Source organism: Carlito syrichta, unplaced genomic scaffold, assembly GCF_000164805.1.
Source record: "Carlito syrichta isolate Samal-C Ts95f unplaced genomic scaffold, Tarsius_syrichta-2.0.1 Scaffold302032, whole genome shotgun sequence".
In the NCBI taxonomy this organism is placed as follows: domain Eukaryota; kingdom Metazoa; phylum Chordata; class Mammalia; order Primates; family Tarsiidae; genus Carlito; species Carlito syrichta.
The window spans coordinates 163464-186106 of NW_007246128.1; the positions used below are offsets into that span (position 1 = coordinate 163464).

Consider the following 22643-nt stretch of genomic DNA (forward strand, 5'->3'; position numbering starts at 1 on the left):
TTTGAACTCCTCCATTTTGATGTCTTTTAGTGCTTCTGCCATTTTTTGTTTCACCTCTTCCATATTGGCAAAACATTTCCCTTTGAGGACTTTTTTCATCCAGGGGAACAAAAAAATAAGTTGCTTAGGGCAAGACTGGGTGAATAGGGAAGTTGCTGTTTTTTTGGTCAAAACTGAACACTCAGTGCAGTCACCTATTTGTGACAAGTTGGCATGTTTCTTCTGCAAATCGTGATGCAACTTTCTCAAAACATCCAGATAAAAATGTTGGTTGACTGTTTTATCCAGAGGAACAAATTCTGAATGTACTACCAGGGACCCACCCCACCTAAAAGATAATTCTGGATTTTTTGGGTTCCCTCTTGTATTTTTTGGGTGGGGAAAAGTTGGGTATTTGGGCAGAGTGGGGTCATAAAGGGGGAGCACCAGGATGGGTGGAAAAATACAGGCTCATCACATGGCCTCTTTCTGACTTGTCAGTAGCTTCTTAAAGTGTGTGATTCAGATCTCCAGGTGCTAAAATAGTGATAAGAAGTCCTGTCCTGCTGACCCTGGATTGTAATCCATGCAACGGCATCATGAAAAGTAGAGCATGAAAAACATACTAGTTTCTTGCAGCTTGAAGTATGTTCACGTACCAGAATCATCTATATTGCCATGGAACTTGTTAGAAATGCAGAGTCTCAGGACCTATTCCCACTGAATCAGATCTGCATTTTCTTGCAAGACTCCCAGTGATTTTTGTGCCCTTTAACATTTGAGAAATGCAGTTGGTATAGAAATGGTTTGTGGAGGAGGTCATATGAATGTCGGAGGCAAAGCACTAGAGTGCCTGTATCCAGAAGATACTTAGTCCAACATCAGAGAAAAATAGGAGTTGATGTGATGGTGTGTGCTTATAGTCCCAGCTACTCAGGAGGCTGAGGCAGGGGGATCACTTGAACCCAGGAGTTTGAGTCCAGCCTAGGCAACATAGTGAGAACCCATCTCTTAAAAAAAGTCAGGGAAAAATAGAAAGGAACAACAGCAATGGGAATGGGAACCATACAGAGATAGTGTCTGGTGTGATAGAGAGACAGGAGAGGAAGGGTGCACTGGTGTTAGTTGAGCTTGCGTTGGCATGTGTGATCTCATTTGATCCTCACAAGAACCAAATGTGGTCTATTTTAACTCTTGTTTTTCCTTGTTGGAGAGACTCAGTAAGCTCAAGGAACTTGCTCAGTTCATAGACCTAATCAACTTTTAATAATGGCAGAGTTGATACCATGGGGCTGTTTTACAGGGCAGCGGTGATGCCACTGGAGGGTCATAAGGATGTGGGAGAAAAGGAATGGCATGTTTCAGATGACAGATGAATGAATAAATGGAAGTGTGAAAGTGGCTTTGCTGTCAGATGACTTGGATTATTCAACATCGGTAGCTAGGAATCTGGTGAGAAATAGGATGTTATATAGATGTTGTAGATACTGGAATTTGGCCTTAATATAGGAATAAGCAGGAAATGGCAGTTGTGAGGGAATTTGTTAAGGGAAAAGTCTGTTCATTGTAGCGACTTCCAGAACCTTTTTAATAGAGCAAGAATGGAGAACCCTTCAGGTCTTCACTTTCAACTTACCTCTTGAACTGCTGTATTTCCCCCTACCTAAGTTGAACTTGAGGTCTTCTGGGACAGAGGGCTGTGCTGAGGGAAGGCCAGGGAAGGAGAAGTAGAGAGTTGTATACCAGGAGGGCCTGGCATGCTAGAGATGCTCAGTGGATGTTTGCTGACCGAATGAATTCGTTTATGGTTGGTAGTGAATGTATGGGAGCAGATGACATTCTTCTGGGTTCTGCAAGAGTCAAGATCAGGGGTGCAGTAACAAATTTAGCTCTTTTAGAAATTAGAAATAAATGCCCAGATATAAAAAATAGTTTTAGGTTGTGAAAAGCTTTCAATCAATACGAATAAGTTTAATGCTTTAGATGTATATGCAACATCTCTGCTTAGATGCGGTGTGGTCTTTATAGGAACAACCTGAGATTGTTCCATTAAATGACAAAACTAGGAAAGCCTTACGATGTGTTAGTAAACACGACTGTGCAGTGGAGCCATGAGTTAAATGCCAGAGACACAGGAAAATATCTATTTTTAAAGTACTCTGTTAAAGAGATGACCTTTCCTCATCCCCAATTTTAATACCAGTTGTTACTTAAAAATGGCTTCAATTTCAAATACTGACTAAAGTTTTCATGCTGCTGTTTCAGGCACAGATAACAAACTGGCAGGTCATATCCCAACTGTAAACAAGCGTAGCATGATGCTGGCCCCCTTTTTAAAGTCATTCAAATGTAAAGACATATTGAGAAAAATATATTATGCTTGTTACTATAGTTCAAGGCCTGTTTCCTTTGGCATTGAACAAATACCAAGTAAGATAACCATTAGTATTTCTTTCTTTCAGACTAATTTTAGAATTAGAAAAAAGAATCAATGAGCAATTTAAATCTATAGTCATATAATTTTAAAACCATTAAATAAAGTCTGATTTTCTTAATGGTTTTTCAAAACTCCAAAGGGAGGCTTTGATCTCACACAGCCTGTGCCTTAATTCAACCCCAGAGAAACTTGAAACCTAATATCTCCCAGCTGACAAGCTAGAGGGGAGAGTCTTCGTTTTAACAGTGCCCTCTTGTGGGCAGTTCCCCTCAAGTGAGACCCCAGTGATGTCTTGGATTACTCTGGAAATCAGCTCTAAAGTCTGTGTTCTGACTAGCAGCAAGGTGGATTTTGGGTCACCAGGCAGGTGAGGAGTCTCAGCAGGGTTTCGATGCCGATGGGGAAGGGTCTGATAAAGCAGGCCTTCCCTTTCTACCTCAGCAAATCCTCTGTGGGAGCTGTGAAGGGGTGGCCTGATTTCCTCACCAAGACCCCTAGAGATATGGGCAGTGCCTGCTGCTTCACTGGGTCTCAGCACTGACTTTGGGTGGATTACTTGAGGCTCACTGGAGAGTCTGGGACTGAGCCAGTTCTGGGTCACTATGCCTCAGGGCCTTCCTTTTCTAGATACATTTACAGTCATGTCCACCAGTCCAGCTTCCCCTGAGCCCCTTGAATTTGTCAGAAAACTACCTGGGTTAGCTTTCTTGAACATAAAGAAATATATTTTAACTCTAGGGAAGAATTTTATTCTGAAAACCTTGATTTGGTTTAAATATGATATTTTCTATGATTTCGTTTTAGCCCCAGACCAAATTATGGGAAAAGAAGATCCTTCTTTTAGTCTTTGAGAAGTTTATGGAAGGCTTTTTTCCTATTCAGTGAAATCATAAAAATGATATTTTATATCATTATATTTTGTTTAATAGGAGAGAATTGGAGAAGTGTTTGGAATTTTTACTCATGTGCTCTGTCACAGTGAAAATGAAACTGAAAATGGTGGTCTGGAGTTCTGAGTTTCCCTGGGATTCCTGGCTTCTGTTTTTTAATAGAAGTTTGGGGGGAGGTCACCCCATGTGAGTTTGGTGCCTAGTTGTTAGTTTAGAGCAGTGGTCACCAACCTTTTTGGCATCAGGGACTGATCTCACGGAAGGCAATTTTTCCATGGACTGGGTGGGGGGATGGTTTCGAGATGATTCAAGTGCATAACATTTATTGTGTACTTTATTTCAATTATTATTATGTTTTAATATATAATGAAATAATTATACAATCACCATAAAAAAAGAGGTACAGATGAAAATGGTAATAAAATAATGGACAGGCTACCTGCAGACTAAAATAAGTGTTGGTTTTTGACTTAAAGCCTGCCACCAGGACAACCCCCTTAGGTCTCCTCCCACTCTGGGAGCTTTTCTGGCTTTTCTGTCCTTTCAATAAATCATGTTTTCTCACCTTCTAGCTGGCAGGCCTAAAAAAAAAAGCCTGCCACCAGATGCAGCTGTACAATTAAGATACATCCACCCACTTGCCACTTCCTGATAGGGTTTGACAGGAGTCTGCAAGCAACTTTATTATGGTCTTTGTGCAGTCAAACCTCATGGCTAATGTTAATCTGTATTTGCAGCTGCTCCTTAGCACTAGCATCACCGCCTCAGCTCCACCTCAGATCACCAGGCATTAGATTCTCAAGGAATTAGATTCACATGGAGTGTGCAACCTAGATCCCTTACATGTGCAGTTCACAGTAGGGTTTGCACTCCTATGAGAATCTAATGCCACTGCTTATCTAATAGGAGGTGGAGCTCAGGTGGTAATGTGAGCAGTGGGGACTGTAAGTACAGAGGAAGCTTCACTCACTCATCTGCTTCTCACCTCCTGCTGTGTCGCCCAGTTCCTAACAGGCCACAGACCTCTGTGGCCCAGGAGTTAGGGATCCCAGGTTTAGAGGGTGTCGGAAGAAAGGCTTACCTGTGCCACTCCCTGGTGTGCCCAGTTGCCTGACCTCCCTGTCAACTTCCTCATCTGAGGAATGGCTCTAGTAACACTGCTCACCCTGTAGTGGTTTTATGAGGACTAATAGCAAGCACACGAAGGAGCATAGGCAGTGCCCCGTAAGTGTGAGCTGCTATTACAGTTGAGAACTGAGTAAGTCATCAGAAGTTGAGGATAACACCAGAAACTATCAGCTCCTAGAGCTGAATAGTTAAAAATTAAGTCAGAATGAATGAGACTGGCCACTTGTGGAAGTGACTCAATTGAAATGACTGTTTGTAAATCTTTAACTGATGAGACCTAGGAAACAAAGTCCAAACAAGACGGTCAGAAGATGGTGCCTGAAGAAAGCCGAAGTCCAGTGGACTGTGTTTTTTCAGCTCATCCTTGAATATCAGGCTGTGTTATTAGCAGGGAAGTTTTGTGTGGAGCTGAGATTGAGATGACCAGGTATATTGGCCCTGACTAGGGTGTGAGTGTTCTGGCCAGAGGAGAGTTGTGTCTGTATTCCCCTCTGGCGTGGGCCCGTGCACATCCCAGAATCCCTGGCCTTCTTGTGCTGATTGGCAGATGTGAGTGCTCTTGGCCACTTCCCAAACTTTGCTTTACTTTGAAATCACATGGGGAGTTTAAAAAAGCACTGATGCCTTGGTTCACACCCCCTTAGATCCCTGTTTAACTGGGTTGGGTTACTGGCCTGGCAGTTTGACCCGTCAGAGCTTCCCAGGTGATTTGGATGTGCAGCCCAGTTTGAGACCTGCTGCCCCCGGTGGTTTGGCGATAGTTGGAGATTACTTTCTGGTTGATCTGTCTGGGTCCCATAAGTTTGGCTAGTGTGGCATCCTTCACAAACAGAATCTCCTGCAGGAGTTGCTGAGACCAACCCTGGACTGTGGTGAATCCACAGAGGAGCCCTTCACCTGTTGGGGGCTCTGGCTGAGAAACTGACTGAGCTTCTGTTTAACGTCTCTTCAGCTGCCGGTGTGCCTACTTTTTGAAGCAGGGAGATGTTTTATGTGTCCTTAGTGGGCTGGACAGAGAGGAAAGAAGACCACATTAAAGCTTAGCTTGTCCCTTTTCAGCTGGGTGGAGCTGGGTTTACCTCGAGTCCTGATTTGTCTCATTTACATCAATTGCCAGGGTGAAGTTTCTTCACCCCATTTCATACCCACATTGCAACTATGTGGTACATCAGCTGTGGACTCTGACTATGGACTCAGACAATCATAGGTGTGACCCTGGCCCCAGACAGCTTGTCTCCCTACCCTGTCCATCCTGGGCAGATGTCCAAATTGGAAAAAGCATCTGGACACTGATGTGGGGGAGCCTAGCCATTCCAGCCTCATCTGTACCCACCTGTCACTCAGCTCTGTGAACATCTGCCCAAATTTATTTTGATGAATAGCTGGATCCTTAAAATGATGGCATTGATTTGGCATGGCTTAGGCTGTAATTTCTGTCCGCTGTGACCTTCAGGCTTTGAATATTTAGTTTCTGGAAGCTATGATAGAAGTAATAGCTTTATACATTTATATAAGTCTGAATGGTAAAAACATGTGCTTTAAAATTATCTTTGTTTCTAGACATGATTGTCACTTTGCCTTGTTTACATTTTTAGGTTTCAGGAATGTTTCTGGTAAACTTAAGCAGGAGAGAGGATGGGGTTGCTTTTTGTTTGCTTAAAGTTTATTTTTGATTAAAAATGGGGGTACATACTATTTTATTGTTCACGGTTCTGCAGTGCTGTATTTGTATGGCATAATCCTAAAAAGAGAAAGTAGCTTTCAAGAATATTGTCAACATTGATGGGGCTTTTATTAAAATCCATGGTAATTATATCTTTTGTGTGTGTTTTTTTTTGACTTTCAGGTTTTCAAAACCCTCGGCACAGATGTCGTGAAATCTGCATTTGAAGGTTATAATGCTTGTGTCTTTGCTTATGGGCAAACCGGATCTGGAAAATCATACACTATGATGGGAAACTCTGTACGTTGTTTATACGGTGTGGGAAGGAAATTTTTCATTATCTTTCTTTGGACCAATAGAATTATCTTTTTTATCTACTTGGTCTGTACTAACTTACTTTTCTGATCATTCTTTAGTAATAAGATAAAACTCAGTACTAAGTTGGACTAAATTTCCTTTGAGAGATTTTAAATTAGAAATAGTTTTAAGTTTATAAGTATGAATAATGGATGCAAGTCCCAGTTCATTTTCTGTTTTTAAAGGCCTTATAATCTTATCAGAAAAGTATGTTGAGCCCATAAGTAATTTATTCTTCTTTTCTGCCAACACACAGTTTGAATAAAATTACTGAAGTCTGTTCTTTTTAAGTTATTCAAAACATTTTTCTCCAAGAAAAATGTAAAAAAAGAGAAAGTCTAACTCTTTGATGGAAAGGTACTACATAAATCCTGCAAATACATACAAAAGTTAGTTTTATGGTTTATAGAGTTCATATAGTTATAAACACAGTATATGTAGTTTAGTAGTTAAGCTATCTAAATTAACAGACAATAATGTTATACTTGCCCCCAAATATGAAGGAGTAAGAACTAGAAATTATGGGAAGAATTTTATCTCTTTCTGTATTTTCTCCAGATTTAGATCTTGCTTGTGTGTTATTTTTCCTATGTTGTAGTGACAGCTCTGTTCCAGACCTGTCCAAAGCTGTGGCATGGTCTTGCTGTGAAGATACTAGTGTAGGATGGAGGGCTTCCTGTGGGCAGACACACGGTGTCTTTAATACTGAAGTCTTGGTGGTTCCTGGAAGTAGTGGGTTAGGGAGCAGGTCTTTCCAGATGAAATTATCTCAGTGCATGTGACCTTACTTCTCAAACCCAGGCTTTTCCTGTACATGAGATGCTGATAAGTGCTGTCCTGTAAGTCTTCAGTGCTGAACAGGGAGGATCAGATGAGAGAAACAGACAGATAATGTCTTGAGTTTCACGTTTCCTTTTATCATAACTTCTCTCTTCCTACTTTCCTAATGTGCCTTTGCGGGGGGTGGGGGGAGATTCTAAAAATGAAATTTGCATGTTGATGCCCTAGTAACTATTTTATGTAAGTCAAACATTAATGAAGCACTTATAAACTACAGGTGAACAGGTGTTTTTCTCTGACCTTACAGAATTGAGTACTGCTTGGATATTCTTTTTATTTTATTTATTTTGAATTAAGAATCCAAAATATGGTGAAAGTGTTATTTTTTTTCTTGATAAGAATTGATACTCATTTAATGGTACAAAGAAAAAGTAATCTTTTAAAGCCTTGATGATAGTTTTATTTTTTGGGTGAGGGATTGGGTGAAGGCAAGGAGAGACTTGAGAAGAAAACATTGCCACTCTGAAGTTTTGGTTTCCTGGCCAGGACACTTTGCATGATCTTTAGTATTTGTTCTGAGGTGCCTCAGCTTGTTCATGCTGACTGAAACATGAGTATTATTGAATATCACACCCACATTGCATAAGTAATGCAATGTATTAAAATCTTTCCGTCTAGGAAGGACAGTGTAGGGCTTACTATGTCAGTGAGGGGCATAGCATGTGTTTTAATGTGAGGACTTTCTAAGGTTTTCTTGGTGTATCTTTTCTGCTTGGTGTGTATTTACCTTCTTTGGACATTTGACCAGGTATTTTTAGCATTTATTCTATAGCTGCAGACCATCTTGTTTGAGAAAGTTAGAGAATGAATCTCCTTGGATTTGCAAGCCATGATTTAACTGATTAAGAGTTGATAACCATATAATCACCAGAATCCCAGTATGTAGAAATGAAAATACTCAATGCTCTCATTTCAGAGAGTAAGAAGCCATCCAGGAAGGGGGTAAATGGTGTGTCTGGGTCCTGGCATGGTAGGCGAAGGGTTTCATGCAGGCCCCTTGAGTCCAAGTCTACTCCAGCAAATTGCAAATTCAGTCATCGTTGCTTTTATTTCAAGTTGTAAGATTCTTCCTTCTCATTGCAGGGTGATTCTGGCTTAATCCCCCGGATCTGCGAAGGGCTCTTTAGTCGGATAAGTGAAACCATGAGATGGGATGAAGCATCTTTTCGGACTGAAGTCAGGTAGGGACCGTGGACTTGAGTAACTGAACTTGGTTGGAGCCCAGGCTGCTGGGCTTGCTTTTAGGTGCTGGGCATGGATAAAGCCTTTAGATTTCTAAAGAAAGAGTCTGCCCTTTCCCCTCCTGTTCTTATGGTAAAACACTATGCTCTCAATGATTTTGTTGGGACAGTTTGTATAAAGATTTGGGAGGCTGGTAGAAATAACACAACTTGGTCAGATACTAATGTAGGACGTTATCTCAAATGGAGTGAGCTTTTGACTTTGAAGTGTATACTCAATTACTTGCCTCATTCTTTTAGCTTGGTGAGATGTGTATGATTCTTTATGTTGTAGGATCATTATGAATCTAATCTGTAAATAATTCTGAATGGTTGAGGTTGTTTTTACTCCTTGAAGTTAAGCCTTTTTGGGAGTTCAGTCTCTTTAGTTGTTTTGAGGGCAGACGTGACTATTAAGGGTTCTCCTGGCTGTTTGACTGCTGTGTGACCTTGAGAAAGTTCTTTAAATCACCCTGAATCTCTTTTGCCTAACTAAAAAATGAAATAGGAGTGACACCTACCTCTGAGTTATTATAGGGATTTAATGAAATAATCCATGTTCGGTGCTTAGCATAGTATAGTCCTCACTTATGTTGTCTTGTCCATAGGTTCTTGGAAACTGTGATTTAAGTGAAAGGATGTCTGATGAGATCAACTTTTTTTCATTGTTTTTTTTTTTCAATGTTATAAGCATTGAAGGAAATGGTGTTATTCGAGGTCCTGCTGCACTTCATTTCACTGGAAATCACACTTTCTTAGAACCTATCAATGACCTCGAGTGAAACTTATTACAGTTGATACTTAGTCACAACCCATAAATATATGTTGCTGCTGTTATATATTGTCATTGTTATTAGTGTCTGAAATAATTTTTACGATTTCAATCTCATTTAAAATTTTTAGCTATTTAGAAATTTATAATGAACACGTGAGAGATCTACTTAGGCGAAAGTCATCTAAAACCTTCAATTTAAGAGTCCGGGAGCATCCAAAAGAAGGACCCTATGTTGAGGGTAAGAATGAATATTTCACTGCCCTATTTTTCTTGGGAGTTTGTATAAAAATAATACTTTCAAAGAAAAATATGTAGCATAATTATGAGATTTAAAAAACTTGTTTAATTTTGGAATTTTATGATAGCAAAAATGTCACGAGTTGTCACTACACAGTGTTTATTTAGTGAATTCGTACTTCACTGGACATGCCATGATTTTGTGAGGCTAGTCAGAAAATCTCCTCTGGCTTTAAGAAATCTCTGGAAATTCATTTTCCAGTGTTCTCAAAGTAAGCAAGCCTATAACCTGTCTTTTTAAATGCGTTGCCTTTTAGCAATAGTATATCTTTACTGACTCTATTGATAATACATGACAAAAAGGTTATTCTAAGACCTCTTGCCTGTTAAGATGCGCGTGTACAAGATTTCATCTGTGGTTCTCAGCATCTATGTTGTGATACATTGGTTGTAGCATGGTCAGTTGTCAGGAATGCCACAAGTAATGATGGGGAAAGGACTGTCTTTCCTCATTATTTAAAAAATAGGCTGGTTTTCAGGGTATCCTTGTAATGAAGCTAATCTCCCTTATTCTGTATAAGGCAACTTATAATGGCTGTTCTGCAGGGATCTCACAGAGACATGCTTTCATGTCCTTCGTGTGTCTCTTTGGACAATTCTGAGAATTGGAAAAGGGTTTAAAGCTGCTCCAAGTTTTGGTTATGTTTTTTACCTGGAGATATCAGGTATATTAACAGAAACCCATCTGTATTTTATTAAATTTCCATTTAAACTTTTGCCTTCTATGCCCAAAGCAGAGTGAGCTACCACATAGTTGTTTTGTGGCATGTGGTATAGCAATTACTGTTAATGGTTTTTAGCTCAAAACATGCCTTCGTTTTCTGATAAGTGTCTTACCAGATGTTAACATATAAAACTGGTATATGAAGAGACAGAATAATCAAACAAGGTAAAGCATTCAGACTCGGACCTAGATACTTATAGAAATTTAGTTTTTAATAAATTTGCTATTCAAACATGGGGAGAATCATTGGGGAATTATTAAACTGTCTGGGAGGACAAAAAAAGTAAACAGGATCATAGCTCAGTTTTTGCACCAGGATAAATGATAAATAGATCATAGATTTAAGTGTAAAAAGTTTAGTGATAGAATGAGTACAAGAAACCATGAGTTAATTTTTTTCCAGAAATTTAGAGGAAGGAAGCCTTTTAAAAACTTGACTTAAAACTCAAACACTGTAAAATAACATTTCAAATTTAACATTTTTTAACAAAGAGAGCAAAACAAAGCTTTATGCTTAGCATAAACACTGTAAGCAGAGTAAACACCTTAATTACAAAATTGGGGGAAATAGTTTAAATTCAAGTTTAAGATAGAGGACTGATTTTCCTGGTATATGAAGAGTGTCTATAAATCAATGACAAATCCTACAACCACGTAGAAGAATGGACAAATATGTGAATAGACTGTTCATAGAAGTGAAAATACAGATGATTTTTAAATGAAGGAAAGAATGCTCGGCCTCACTTATAATGAGAAAAGCAGAGTAAACATACTTTGGGATGACATTTGTCACCCATCTTTGGCAGATGTAAATAAGTCCTATCAGGCAGTGTTGAGGAAGACGGAGACAAATGCTCTGATTCATTGCTGCTGCTGGGTATAAATTGCCCTCTGTGGAGGACAGTTTTGCACTAGCTATCAAAATTACAGATGTCCATTGGTCTAGCAATTCCACCTCTAAGAATTTATTCTGTAGAAACATTTGCATTCATCTGAAAACACCTGTGTACAAGATTGGAAACAAAATATAAACAACCTCTATAGCCTGGATAGGAGACTGGTTAAATTAGTCATGGGAGACACACAGTCAAATACTCTGCAGCCTTAAACATGAATGAGGAATCATTGATACAGAATGTTCTTTAATATCACATGCAAAAAGCAGGGTGCAAAATAGTGTTTCTGATATGCTACCATTTGTATGAAAGGGGAATATATAGTTATATATAAATGTAATTGCCTGTATGTGCATGGGTTATTTCTAGAAGGGTGTGTAACATTTGGTTGCTTGACAGAGGGGAATGGGGGGACCCTTTTACACAGGATAAATTTTGTAACCTTTGACTTTGGAACCATATAAATGTTCCCAAAAAATTAATAAATTTTTGTGTTAAGGATTAAAAAAAATACTTTTGGGTTTTGCATGAAGGTCGTGCTTTTACGTTTTTCTTCTGTGTTGTGCCTAATGTTAATGAGGTTGATTCTAATAGTGAATGTCCTAAATACCATACATGATGGTACGCATCATCAGATGAGGTAACTGAGGCATAGTGAGGCTAAGCAACTCGTCCTTGACTGTGTAAGTCCTCACTAGTAAGCTGCTTGATCCCAGCAACCAGCTCCCGAGTCTGCATCGCATACCACCACACTACAGGGACAAGTGAGATCATTACACAGGTCCACAGATTTGTCGAGCTGTGTATTATGTCATGGAGGGAAATTTTGTATTTTTTTTTACTCTATGTTAGGGGGACTTCTTTACTCCCTCCATTTTTTTTTTTTCAGATTTATCCAAACATTTAGTGCAAAATTACAGCGATGTAGAAGAACTTATGGATGCAGGAAATATCAATCGTACCACGGCAGCGACAGGGATGAATGATGTCAGTAGCAGGTCACATGCCATCTTCACCATCAAGTTCACTCAGGTAAGGGCAGCTGCGGGGCCAGCTGGCTCCATCCCTGAGGTCTTTACTTGCTGATTAGCACCAGCTAAGGGCTGATCATTGTTGAACCAGGAGCAGCAGCAGGTAAAGGTGACTGGCTGTCATTTTCTTGTTAATTAGAGTTGAACATGTGCTGTGCGCTGATTTTCACTGTGGTTACAATCACAGTAATTTGAAATGTCCTGATGTGTACCCTTAAGAAATATTTAGCAGGCTTCTACCCTGTTCTAGACATTGAAAAAAACTTGCTCTGTGCTTAATTAAGCAAAGTTTTCATTGTGGCAAACTCTGTGGGAGATAATGGATTGCTAGTCAGACCAGCTGGAAGCCAAGGTGAGTAGCTCAGCGCGGTACATTATCGCTCCATGAGCTCACCTCGCAGTGTTGATTATGATTATTCGAATGATACTACAGGACAGCAAACATGTATAAGTGCTAATGAAAGAATTCATTATGATCAAAAGGCGGAGAGCAGCTCAAATATGTGTGTGAGTTATTGAGGGTAAATATTGTAGCACGGAGGCCAGTAGAACAGATGAACACAAAAGTGTAGGGTCCTCCCCAGGACATAAGCATATGGTAGGAGTTTGGGGGCATCCTCCCCTGTATCAGCTGTTGGACACATCAGATTCAAAAGGGCACCATTTTATTAGTGAGAGGAATCAGGGAGCAAGAAAATAACCATACTCTTTATGGTCAGTCAGAACAACTGTCATTAAATTTTCCACATCTTTACCTTTTTTTAAAAAAAATTGAATTGGGGTCTTTCTCTGTTGCCCAGGTTGGAGTGCAGTGGCAGATCCCGGCTCACTGCAGCCTTGACCTCCTTGGCTCAGGCAATCCTTCTGCCTCAGCCTTTCAAGTAACTGGGACTACAGGTGCGTGCCACCACACCCAGTTTGTTTTTTGATTTTTTTTTTTTTTTAATAGAGATGAGGTCTCGCTATGTTGCCTAGGCTGGTCTTGAACTCCTGGGCTCATGCGATCTTTGCACCTTGGCCTCCTAAAGTGCTGGGATTGCAGGTGTGAGCCACCAGGACTGGCCCACATTTTAAACTTGTTAGAACCTTGCTTTTGATTTACTTTAGTTTATTGGTTTTTCTCCTGCTTTCTAATTGATGCCTGATTAGATATCCCTGATATCTAAGATATCTAAGAGGTTTACATTAGATTTGGGGGGGGGGCATTTTGATTCAAAATGCAAAACATTAGTTAAAATCCTTTGGGGAAAAAATTTGGTAGAATTCAGAAGTAAGTAATATAGTATTTGAGATTTTATATTTCTATGATAATTTGTGAGGCAAGATGTTTTAACATCAAATAATGGTTGAATGATTACTATGTATTTGTCTACATTTATCCTGTTTTGGAGAGCCTGTGTACTTGGAATGTTGGAGATGCTAGATGAGAGTAAAACTATGTTTACTTGCATTTTTCTCTGTTGAATGCCTCTCAGTGCCTAGTTTCCTGTTCTGCTATGGTCCAGTTCAGTAGAACTTTGTTGATCAGGACCAAGTAATTTGAGTAATGGAATGATTCTTTGGAAAGTTGAAGAATCACATATGTAGACTTCTGTTGTATTCAATTTAATTTTGGAAGTTTTTATAATCAGTAGGAAGGTCAATAAAACAACAAAAATCTTTTAAAAATTACCCTGAGAGATCTCAGTGAGGATTGGAAAATAATTAGAATTTGTATCATAAACAACACCAGGGCCCTTTGCCCCTCTTCAATTTTACTTTGTATTTTACCACAGGCAAAATTTGATTCTGAAATGCCATGTGAAACTGTAAGTAAGATCCACTTAGTCGATCTTGCTGGGAGTGAGCGCGCAGATGCCACTGGAGCCACCGGGGTTAGGCTCAAGGAAGGGGGAAATATTAACAAGTCCCTCGTGACTCTGGGGAACGTCATTTCTGCCTTAGGTAGGTTTACATTTGTCCCTGCCACCTCTTTTTCCTTGCAGTACTGTATTTGGATGAAATATTACATTTAATGTTTGTGTTGCAAACTGAGGTGATATCCTCAGGGTTTTTATGAAGCAAAGATAGAGGAAACAAACAACATTACTAATTGCTCTTCTCCCCCTTTTATTTTCCTTCCCACAGCTGATTTATCTCAGGATGCAGCAAACCCTCTTGTGAAGAAGAAGCAAGTTTTTGTGCCTTACAGGGATTCTGTGTTGACTTGGTTGTTAAAAGATAGCCTTGGAGGAAACTCTAAAACTATCATGATTGCCAGTAAGAGTTTTAAGTTATTTTCCTGAGCATATGGTGTTTCCTGTGAATTAACTAAATATTGAAGTTTAAAGTATCTCATTAGGAAATAGCACCATTTATATCTTTAAAAAATGGTTTTTCCATCTTGATGAAAATCTAATATGGTCCAGTCTATACAGGATCATCTTCCTCACTATTCCACAGCTTTGCTGTGTTTTGGAAGCTGTGACAGCATGCAGAAAGACTCCTGGCTTTTTAAAAAAAGATTTAATTTTTTAAATTTTTGTTTAAATTATGAGGTATAAAGTCTAACTATAGTAACTTATCGGATAAAATCATTTTAGGGACACAAAGTACAAGTAACCTCACCTTTTTCTATTAAAAGCAGTAAATGCAGAATTTAAAATGAAGACTTGAGAGAGAAAAAACAAATATAACAAATAATGATAACAGTAATATATTTTATTTCTATATTTTGGCTGATTAACTGAAAGAAGCAGAATATGGACAAAAAATGTAGAAAGGGAAGCTGATTGTTGAGGAGAACTCAAGAACTGCTTCCCTCCTGATTCCCCTCCCCTTCCCTTCCCTTTCCTCTCTCTTCTCTTCCCATCTGCTCTCTCCATCCCCCCGCCCCCCATATACACACACGTATTAACTATGGTGGTAAGGGATCCGCCCTTGGGTATATACTCCCTGTGCAATTGTAGAGTCACCTAAACCTGAAAGGGTAGTGTTGGTGGGGTAGGATTAACCGAAGCTTTAAGAAGAAAAGAGTTATCTGATCTACTGACTTTTCAGAAATGATCACGTTTGGGGTTTTTACAGATGGTCGATTTTGCCAAAACTTAAAAATTTTTCCAATTTCTACTTAGTTTTTGATGTTACAAGTAGTCTTGAAAGCCTCTTCTTATATTTTCAACAGAGAAAAATATCTGACTATAGTGGGATATCCCATACTTTATTTTAGAGTTGGCCAGGTGATTGCTTCTAGATTTAAGAAGAACAAAATGGCATTTCACTTGGTATTGTGAGCATTCTTTCCTATAAATCTTGATAATTTTTAATATTCATTACTGTGGCAATGAATATTTAGTCTGTCCAATGACCTGGGGTTAATCTGACTTTCAAATTACAAACCAACTTTGTGTTAAATGAAACATGGAGTGCTGGATAAATTTTTTTGAATACATTCTTCACAGCCATTTCACCTGCTGATGTCAATTATGGAGAAACCCTAAGTACTCTTCGCTATGCAAATCGAGCCAAAAACATCATCAACAAGCCTACCATTAATGAGGATGCCAACGTCAAACTCATCCGTGAGCTGCGAGCTGAAATAGCCAGACTGAAGACGCTGCTTGCTCAAGGGAATCAGGTTGGGTTTTTCTGAGATTTATGGATAATTTTCTTTGAGTAATGGTATCTATTTCTAGATCTTAATGAGACAATTTTCTCACTCATGGTATCGATTTGAGTAAATAAGTGCTAAGTAAGGCTCTGAGTGAGTTAGCCAGTCCATGTTTTACATCAGTCTCCTACTGGTCTTTGCACTCATTATGGGCACTGTGTGTAAGATTTTATTCACTAAGCTTGCAATGATTAACTATCTAATAGTTATCTATTATGGATGGAAATTTAGTATGCAATGGGATTAGTGGTATAATCTCCTGTAGTGGAAAGAAATTGAGATGCTTAGAGTAATATTTAAATTCTACCCATGCGTTTTATGACTTTAAGGTGTATTTTAACAGAATGAAAGACTTCAACACCTTTCTGAATCTCTGTATCATATTGCCCATTATAGAGGTGGTTATAGTGGCTCAGTGACAAGTGTGTATTATACCTGTGGCCTGGGCAAGATGCTGAACCTGGGGCTTCACTTCAGGGTCTCTTGGGATTCTAGTGCCTTGTCATTGTGTTTTTCACAGTAAACTTCCTTACAGTCTGCTTGGTTGCAATCTGTGATGAATGGTGTGAGTTAAATTCTGGGAGGCCTAGATACTGCTGTGAAGAAAGGCCACCCTTGAAAGAAAATCAAGGATAGTTTTTTTTAAATGTTGAAATTAGACTAAAGTGAAAAATAAAGATACACTTCCTCTGTTTTCTTGAACCTGCGAAGGGATGTCTTAAGTGTATCATGAAAAGAAACACTTTTCTTTAAATGCAAAGTGCTGTCTCTAGAACAGTGCTTTCTATGTAGGATTATGTGGCATATGAAACTCTTGACATTCCATACATGGTTTGACCTATGAAAATGTTGGCAGGCTGAAAACCTCACTGTATTTCCTGTATCCTAAAATATGCCTGGCAGTTCTTTCCTACAAGATGGTGGACAGCAGTTAAATAGACTTATTCATTGTGCTAAAGAGTATCTCCAAATACATCTTACTTTATGATGTGGAGCGTCTCTTGTATGAAGGGAAGTTGTCAATGTGAATAGTCCAGCTCTGTGTGATGTTCTGAGGCTCTTATAACATGAGCCACAGTAGTCGTTTTCATTTATATACTTTGTTATTGAGACCTTTTCAGAAATGTTTTTAAAACATTATTTGTCTAAAGTAAGAATTTAATGATGATTTGATAGGATCACTCAAATTACTATGTGTGAAGGAAAGTACTTGAAAGGTTAAGTTCAAGAAGCTGCATGTAGAATTTTAACCTAGTGAAAAGTTAAGACAATGAAGGAAAAAAAGAGAGTATCCTTTTAAAACTAAACTGAGGAAATCCTTGAAAGAAGCCTTATTGTACAGACAGAAAAACTTTAATTTATTAAAATTTTTGCACATTCTCTCTGAAGTATACCTTCAGTCGTATTGGTATGCCAGATTGTTGCCTTATATTTTGTGATTTTTTTTCTCATTCTTTTCATGACCTAAGACTGTACTTAAGGGAGTATTTTTGTTGCTGTAGTTTTGGGGGTGAGGATGGAAAAGACAGCTAAGTTTGTACTTTAACACACATTTGATGATAAAATTTTTAATAAATGCAATACTTTGCAGTCACAATTTAAAATAATTTATCATACTATGATACTATAGGTTGTTTTGAAACAATACAGTCTTATCCTAAATTAATACAATTTGTGATGCTCATTAAAAAAGCAGGTGTTCTTAAATGCCCATTCAACATCTCTGTATAAATTTTTTTGAGGACGTTATTCCATTCCACATGTTGCCATGATTCATTGAGAAGATTATCCAAGTCAAAATTTCATTTCTAGGGTTACCTAGTTAGGAATACTATGAGAAAGGCTTTGGCAGTAGTGGGAAACTGTCAAGGGAGGGGAGTGGGATTGGCAGTTGAGGGAAACTGCTAGGGGAGGGAAGGGCATACCTCATCAACAAAGGGCACCTGCATAGTCAATGTTTGTGTACCTAACCTTGAATTGTTCCCCACATCTTTATAATAAAAAAAATTAGGTTAACAACAACAACAACAACAAAAATGAATTTTACTTAGTGTAAAAAAACAGCTAAATTAAAAAATCATCTACTTTTAATAATTTTATGTATTTACCATTATGAAATATCATGTGCATCAGTTTTTTTTTGTTTTGTTTTGAGTTGGAGTCTCACTCTGTCACCCAGACTGGAGTGCAGTGGCCACTCCCGGCTACCGCAGCCTCTATCTGCTGGGCTCCGGCGATCCTTCTGCCTCAGCCTCCAAGTAGCCGGAATTACAGGCATGCGCTACCATGCCCGGCTGATCTCACTTATCTAGTCTACTTTTGGTAGGCATTTCGGGAATTTCCTGTTTGGGGCTATTAGTGCTGCTATTGACTTCCAGATGTCTTTTAGTGAACATGTAGATGGATTTCTGTTAGGTTTATGCCTAAGAATAGAGTTGGTGTTCAGTTTCAGTAGATATTGCCAAACAGTTTTCTAAAAGTGGTTATACTAATTTTTAGTCCACCATCAGTGTATGAAAGTACAGTAATAGTTGCTACAGATTCTTGTCAGCACTTGGTATTGTCCAGTTTTCATTGTAACCATTTTGATGGATAGATACCAGTATCACAGGATAATTTTACTTTGCACTTCTCAGATGATTAATGAAGTTGAACATTCGAATTATCTTCTCTTTTCAAGTGTTTGTTCTCTTTTTATTATATTTAAACATTTTCAGATATTTCTTAAATTTGCAGAGAGAAAACATCTCATGACTCTCTTGAATGTATCTGAGACAGCAAGTAAATTAAACCATATGGAAATGAAATAAGCAATGAAAGTTAGGAAGCAAAGAAGACAGTGGGAAAGAGAAGAGGAAATAGAATGAATCACTCATTTCTTTGTAACTGGGTTATAAGATAATTTTTAAAGTATCATATGTAAACGTTTAAGGAGACTCATTTCAGGATCACAAAGTAAAACTCAGTTTTATGTTGTTTGTGTGAAGGAGCAAAGGCCAACCAGCTAATTCAAGTGGAGAGAAAGCAGTGCAAAAACAGCAGGTTGTAAGCTTGAAAAAGAAGCACTTAATCACAACAAAGAGCGCAGTTAAAATCAGATGTGACATCAACTTTCATGAAGAAAAAAACTTGGAATTAGCAGGAGACAGAGCAACATGCATTTGCCACAGAAAACTTGAACTCTTCTTTCTCATTCTGTGAAAGCTCACATAGACAATAGTAAGGATATGGCATATTTATATAACATATATTTATATAACACAAACATATTTATATAACACAGATTTGCTCTAATCAGTACAAATCAGGAAAAGATTTCCACCAACGCAATAAAAGACTACTTTCTTTGTTTCTAAAAGAGCCTTTATATAAAAAAACAAAAATAAAAACACCACAACCCAACATAGAAAAAAAGAGTTTCAAATGGCTTACTATATGTATGAAACGTCATTTGAAATACAATAAATGCATGTTTTAAGAATAGAGAAATGGGTATACATAGGTTTGTTTATGGATATATCAAGCAGTGGACCTAAGATTTGTGCATTTGGCTGCACGTAAGTTATGGCTCAAAGTTCTTAAAAAACAGAATGTGCTTTTCACCTGTTAGATGGGCAAATATCAAAGAGCTTAGATTATACAGTATATTGACAGCTGTAGGAGACAAGAACTGCTTGAGTTGATATTACTACACTTTTGTAATAGTGTTTTTGAGGTAGTGTTACACTTGGTTTAACAACATGCAAACTTAATCTAAATATTATTTAATCCTGAACATTTTGCTTCTAAACAGACATCTTATAAGGAATAATTTAATTGAAAATAGTTTACTTTTATCCAATATTTCTTTTAAAAGAACTTAGGTCTTTCTTTATATGTGCTTCAAAATAATTTTCCAGACGGGCTGGTGGTCATAATAGCCTTTGTGCATCTATTCAGTCAGTGATTATATAATTAGTTGACAATATGGTAGAAATATTTCAACTTTAATTATAGATTAAAAAGTCCCAACAGTGGATTCTTAAATTTACCCACATTATAAAGGGCTATATAATTGTTTTGAAATTTGTCAACCCTACATATAAACAATACAGTCATATTAACATCTGCCACTTTCATTTCTTCATGAAAAATATTTATTAAGTACCATCTGTGTGCAAGACAACATGTTAGGTGCAATAATGTGTTGTAGTAATGTGTTAACAAAGCTCCTTTTTCTTCATTGAGGATGGGTTTGACCTTGGGTTAACTTTATGACTTCATTCTCTCTAAGCCAGATAAAAGCGGAATGCCAGCTGTCTAACCAGGCAACATAAAAATGACCCCATTTGGTGAATTGCATCTAGATTAGGGTGAACTATATATAAACTGTAAAGGCCAGCTGCAGAGCCATAGTTTTGAGTTTCTATAAAGGCAGTGACTCTTGTAACTGGGAGTGCTCCTTGCAGACATGTCTATGGCATTGTTAAAAGAGATGCTGGATCCTTTGAGCATGGGCTTCTAAACATGTCCATGTGAATCTTAGCCCCTCACATGAGTGGTTACTCGGAAGGGCACAGACGGTAGCTCCTGGACATCTTTGAGGACTACTGAATTTACTGTCATGAGGGCCTTGCCCACCAAGACTGATGCTTTGCTCCCTGCTGGGCAGCTCTGCTTTCTATTGAGTACACAGTTGCCAAGTGCAACTCACGAAAGTCTTTTTAGTTTGCATGTTTAACTGAACCTAAGAAGACCACCCCATGGGTGTTTTTGTAGGAATGGGAATTGGAAAAATTAATAGTTACAAAACCATACTGCAGCCTCTGGGAAGGACAACTTGGCAATTTAAAAAAAGCATACATGTAAATGACTCACAAATCCTTCTTGTAATTTATTCTGTTAATAGAACCATGTATACTGTGGGCAGCTGGCATAAGGATAGTCATTGTAGCATTGCTGGTAAAACAAAAGATTAGAAAAAAACTACATTTTCATTGACAGAAGAGTACTAACATGAGTCGTAGAATTTTCAAACAATGGTATACTATACAATGAAATTGGAATTGTTATAAAGAATGAAGAAGCTTTATTTTTACTGAATTTTCCCCAAGATATATTGTTGAGTAAAAAAGGCAATATTCAGAATAATGTTTATATATTGCTTATGTTTTAAATATACAACAAAAACATACTTGCGTATGACCAGAATAACTAAGTTTACACAACCAAGTTGGGAAAGAGCCATTGCCGTTGGGTGGGGTGGGAGGAAGACTCCCTCTCTTTTTTCTTCCTAATCATATCTTAGGCAGTGAGCAAGTTAGACAGAAGAAGAATAGGAAGCACAGTGTCCCTGCAACTCAGACTAGGAACTAAACTGTTATGGGTGCAGTTGAAGTCCCAGTTTGGTTCCATTTTCCTCTCCCGCTGTCTGTTTGTCGTTCCCAGTTTTAACCGATTTTGACGTTTATCCTTTTCACATCAATCTTTACACTTCTGCAACTTGGAGAAGGAAATGGGTACAGAGATTGTAGCGTAGTAGCCATGTCCCACATGGAATACCACCTAGCAGTGAAAATAAATGATATTCATTTACATATATCAGCAATGATGGACCTCAGAGGCCTTTGGTTGAGCAAGACTTAGGCATCGTACTTTTTGAATTTTTACTTGGTGCATATTCAAAAAGAAGAATTCTTAAGAGCTAGGGATTTAGATCATGTTTGATTTCAGTAAAATGTCAATATGTTACAACTTTCGCTTTGCTGATTTGTATTGCAAATGTCAGTGTACTGAGGTGCCATGGTTTTGAATATGAGGTATGTGTTCCATGGGTTAAAGACTTGGTGATGGTGGACACTTTTTTGGGGGGTGTGGGGTATTGCATTTTACCTTTATATAATAGTATAGTGCCTTTGTAATTTTTGGTAATTTCTTGTATTCCTGGAAGAATCCTCTAGATGATTGCTGTTTGTTAATTGCTGATCTCTTGCATGGTTCAAATTACAGATTGCCCTCTTAGACTCTCCGACAGCTTTGAGTATGGAGGAAAAACTGCAGCAGAATGAAGCAAGAGTAAGTGATACTTTGACTTATTTCTTTTTAAAAGCATAACTTTCACTATTATTTTAAGTGCATGCTTTTCAGGGCTTACTGTTTGAGACTCATTTTCTTTTTGTATTATGCTTAGCCTTCTCCTTTCCTGATGATTATTTTTAAAGAGTCACAATAGTTGACTTTTTACATAGGCATCACATTTTCTGCGATTTAATAAATGGGATTTGTTTGGCACATGATAGTTAACTACAACTAAATTGATATGCATACCCTCCTGACAAAGCAGTGAGGTCACTTGGACCTTCAGGGTAGATATGAGCTCTGAGTCAAGGGGGGCCAAGTTCAACGTTTGTGAAGCAGCAGTGGTCCTCATAGCTTCTTGAGCACCACCATTTAGTTTTTTGTCATCCCTTTACTTTGTTTCCAGTGGGAAACCCAGCACTTGGGGAATCTCTGATTACTCTAGATAGGTGCTTAGTTTTTCTTATGCTAGATGAGGAAGGGAGAGAGTAGAAGGGTGTAACCGGAAAAGAGTGGTTATGGGCTGAAGCCAATGTATGTGTTGGTGCATTTGGAAATGTGGCGCTTTTGGAAAACCGGTTTTATGACTGCCAAGGTGCTATGCTATTTTTTGTTTGAAAAGAAAACCTTCTATGAAAAGAGAAATAGGTATTAACAAATTTTGGAGTAGATTTTGTTCATGGTGCCAAATGATTAAAAC

At 38.2% G+C, this 22643-nt stretch overlaps 1 protein-coding gene across 3 annotated transcripts in view; it reads left to right on the forward strand.

Moving 5' to 3' along the window:
- KIF16B (kinesin family member 16B) overlaps positions 1–22643 on the forward strand; it is a 292796-nt gene that overhangs the window by 40105 nt on the left and 230048 nt on the right. For all 3 annotated transcript variants that reach the window (XM_008055925.1, XM_008055926.1, XM_021711308.1), the window contains exons 4-11: positions 6281–6397; positions 8378–8475; positions 9418–9527; positions 12096–12238; positions 14013–14181; positions 14365–14496; positions 15678–15853; positions 21875–21940. In XM_008055925.1, coding sequence (XP_008054116.1) covers positions 6281–6397; positions 8378–8475; positions 9418–9527; positions 12096–12238; positions 14013–14181; positions 14365–14496; positions 15678–15853; positions 21875–21940 — 1011 coding nt within the window. The remainder of the gene's footprint in view (positions 1–6280; positions 6398–8377; positions 8476–9417; positions 9528–12095; positions 12239–14012; positions 14182–14364; positions 14497–15677; positions 15854–21874; positions 21941–22643) is intronic.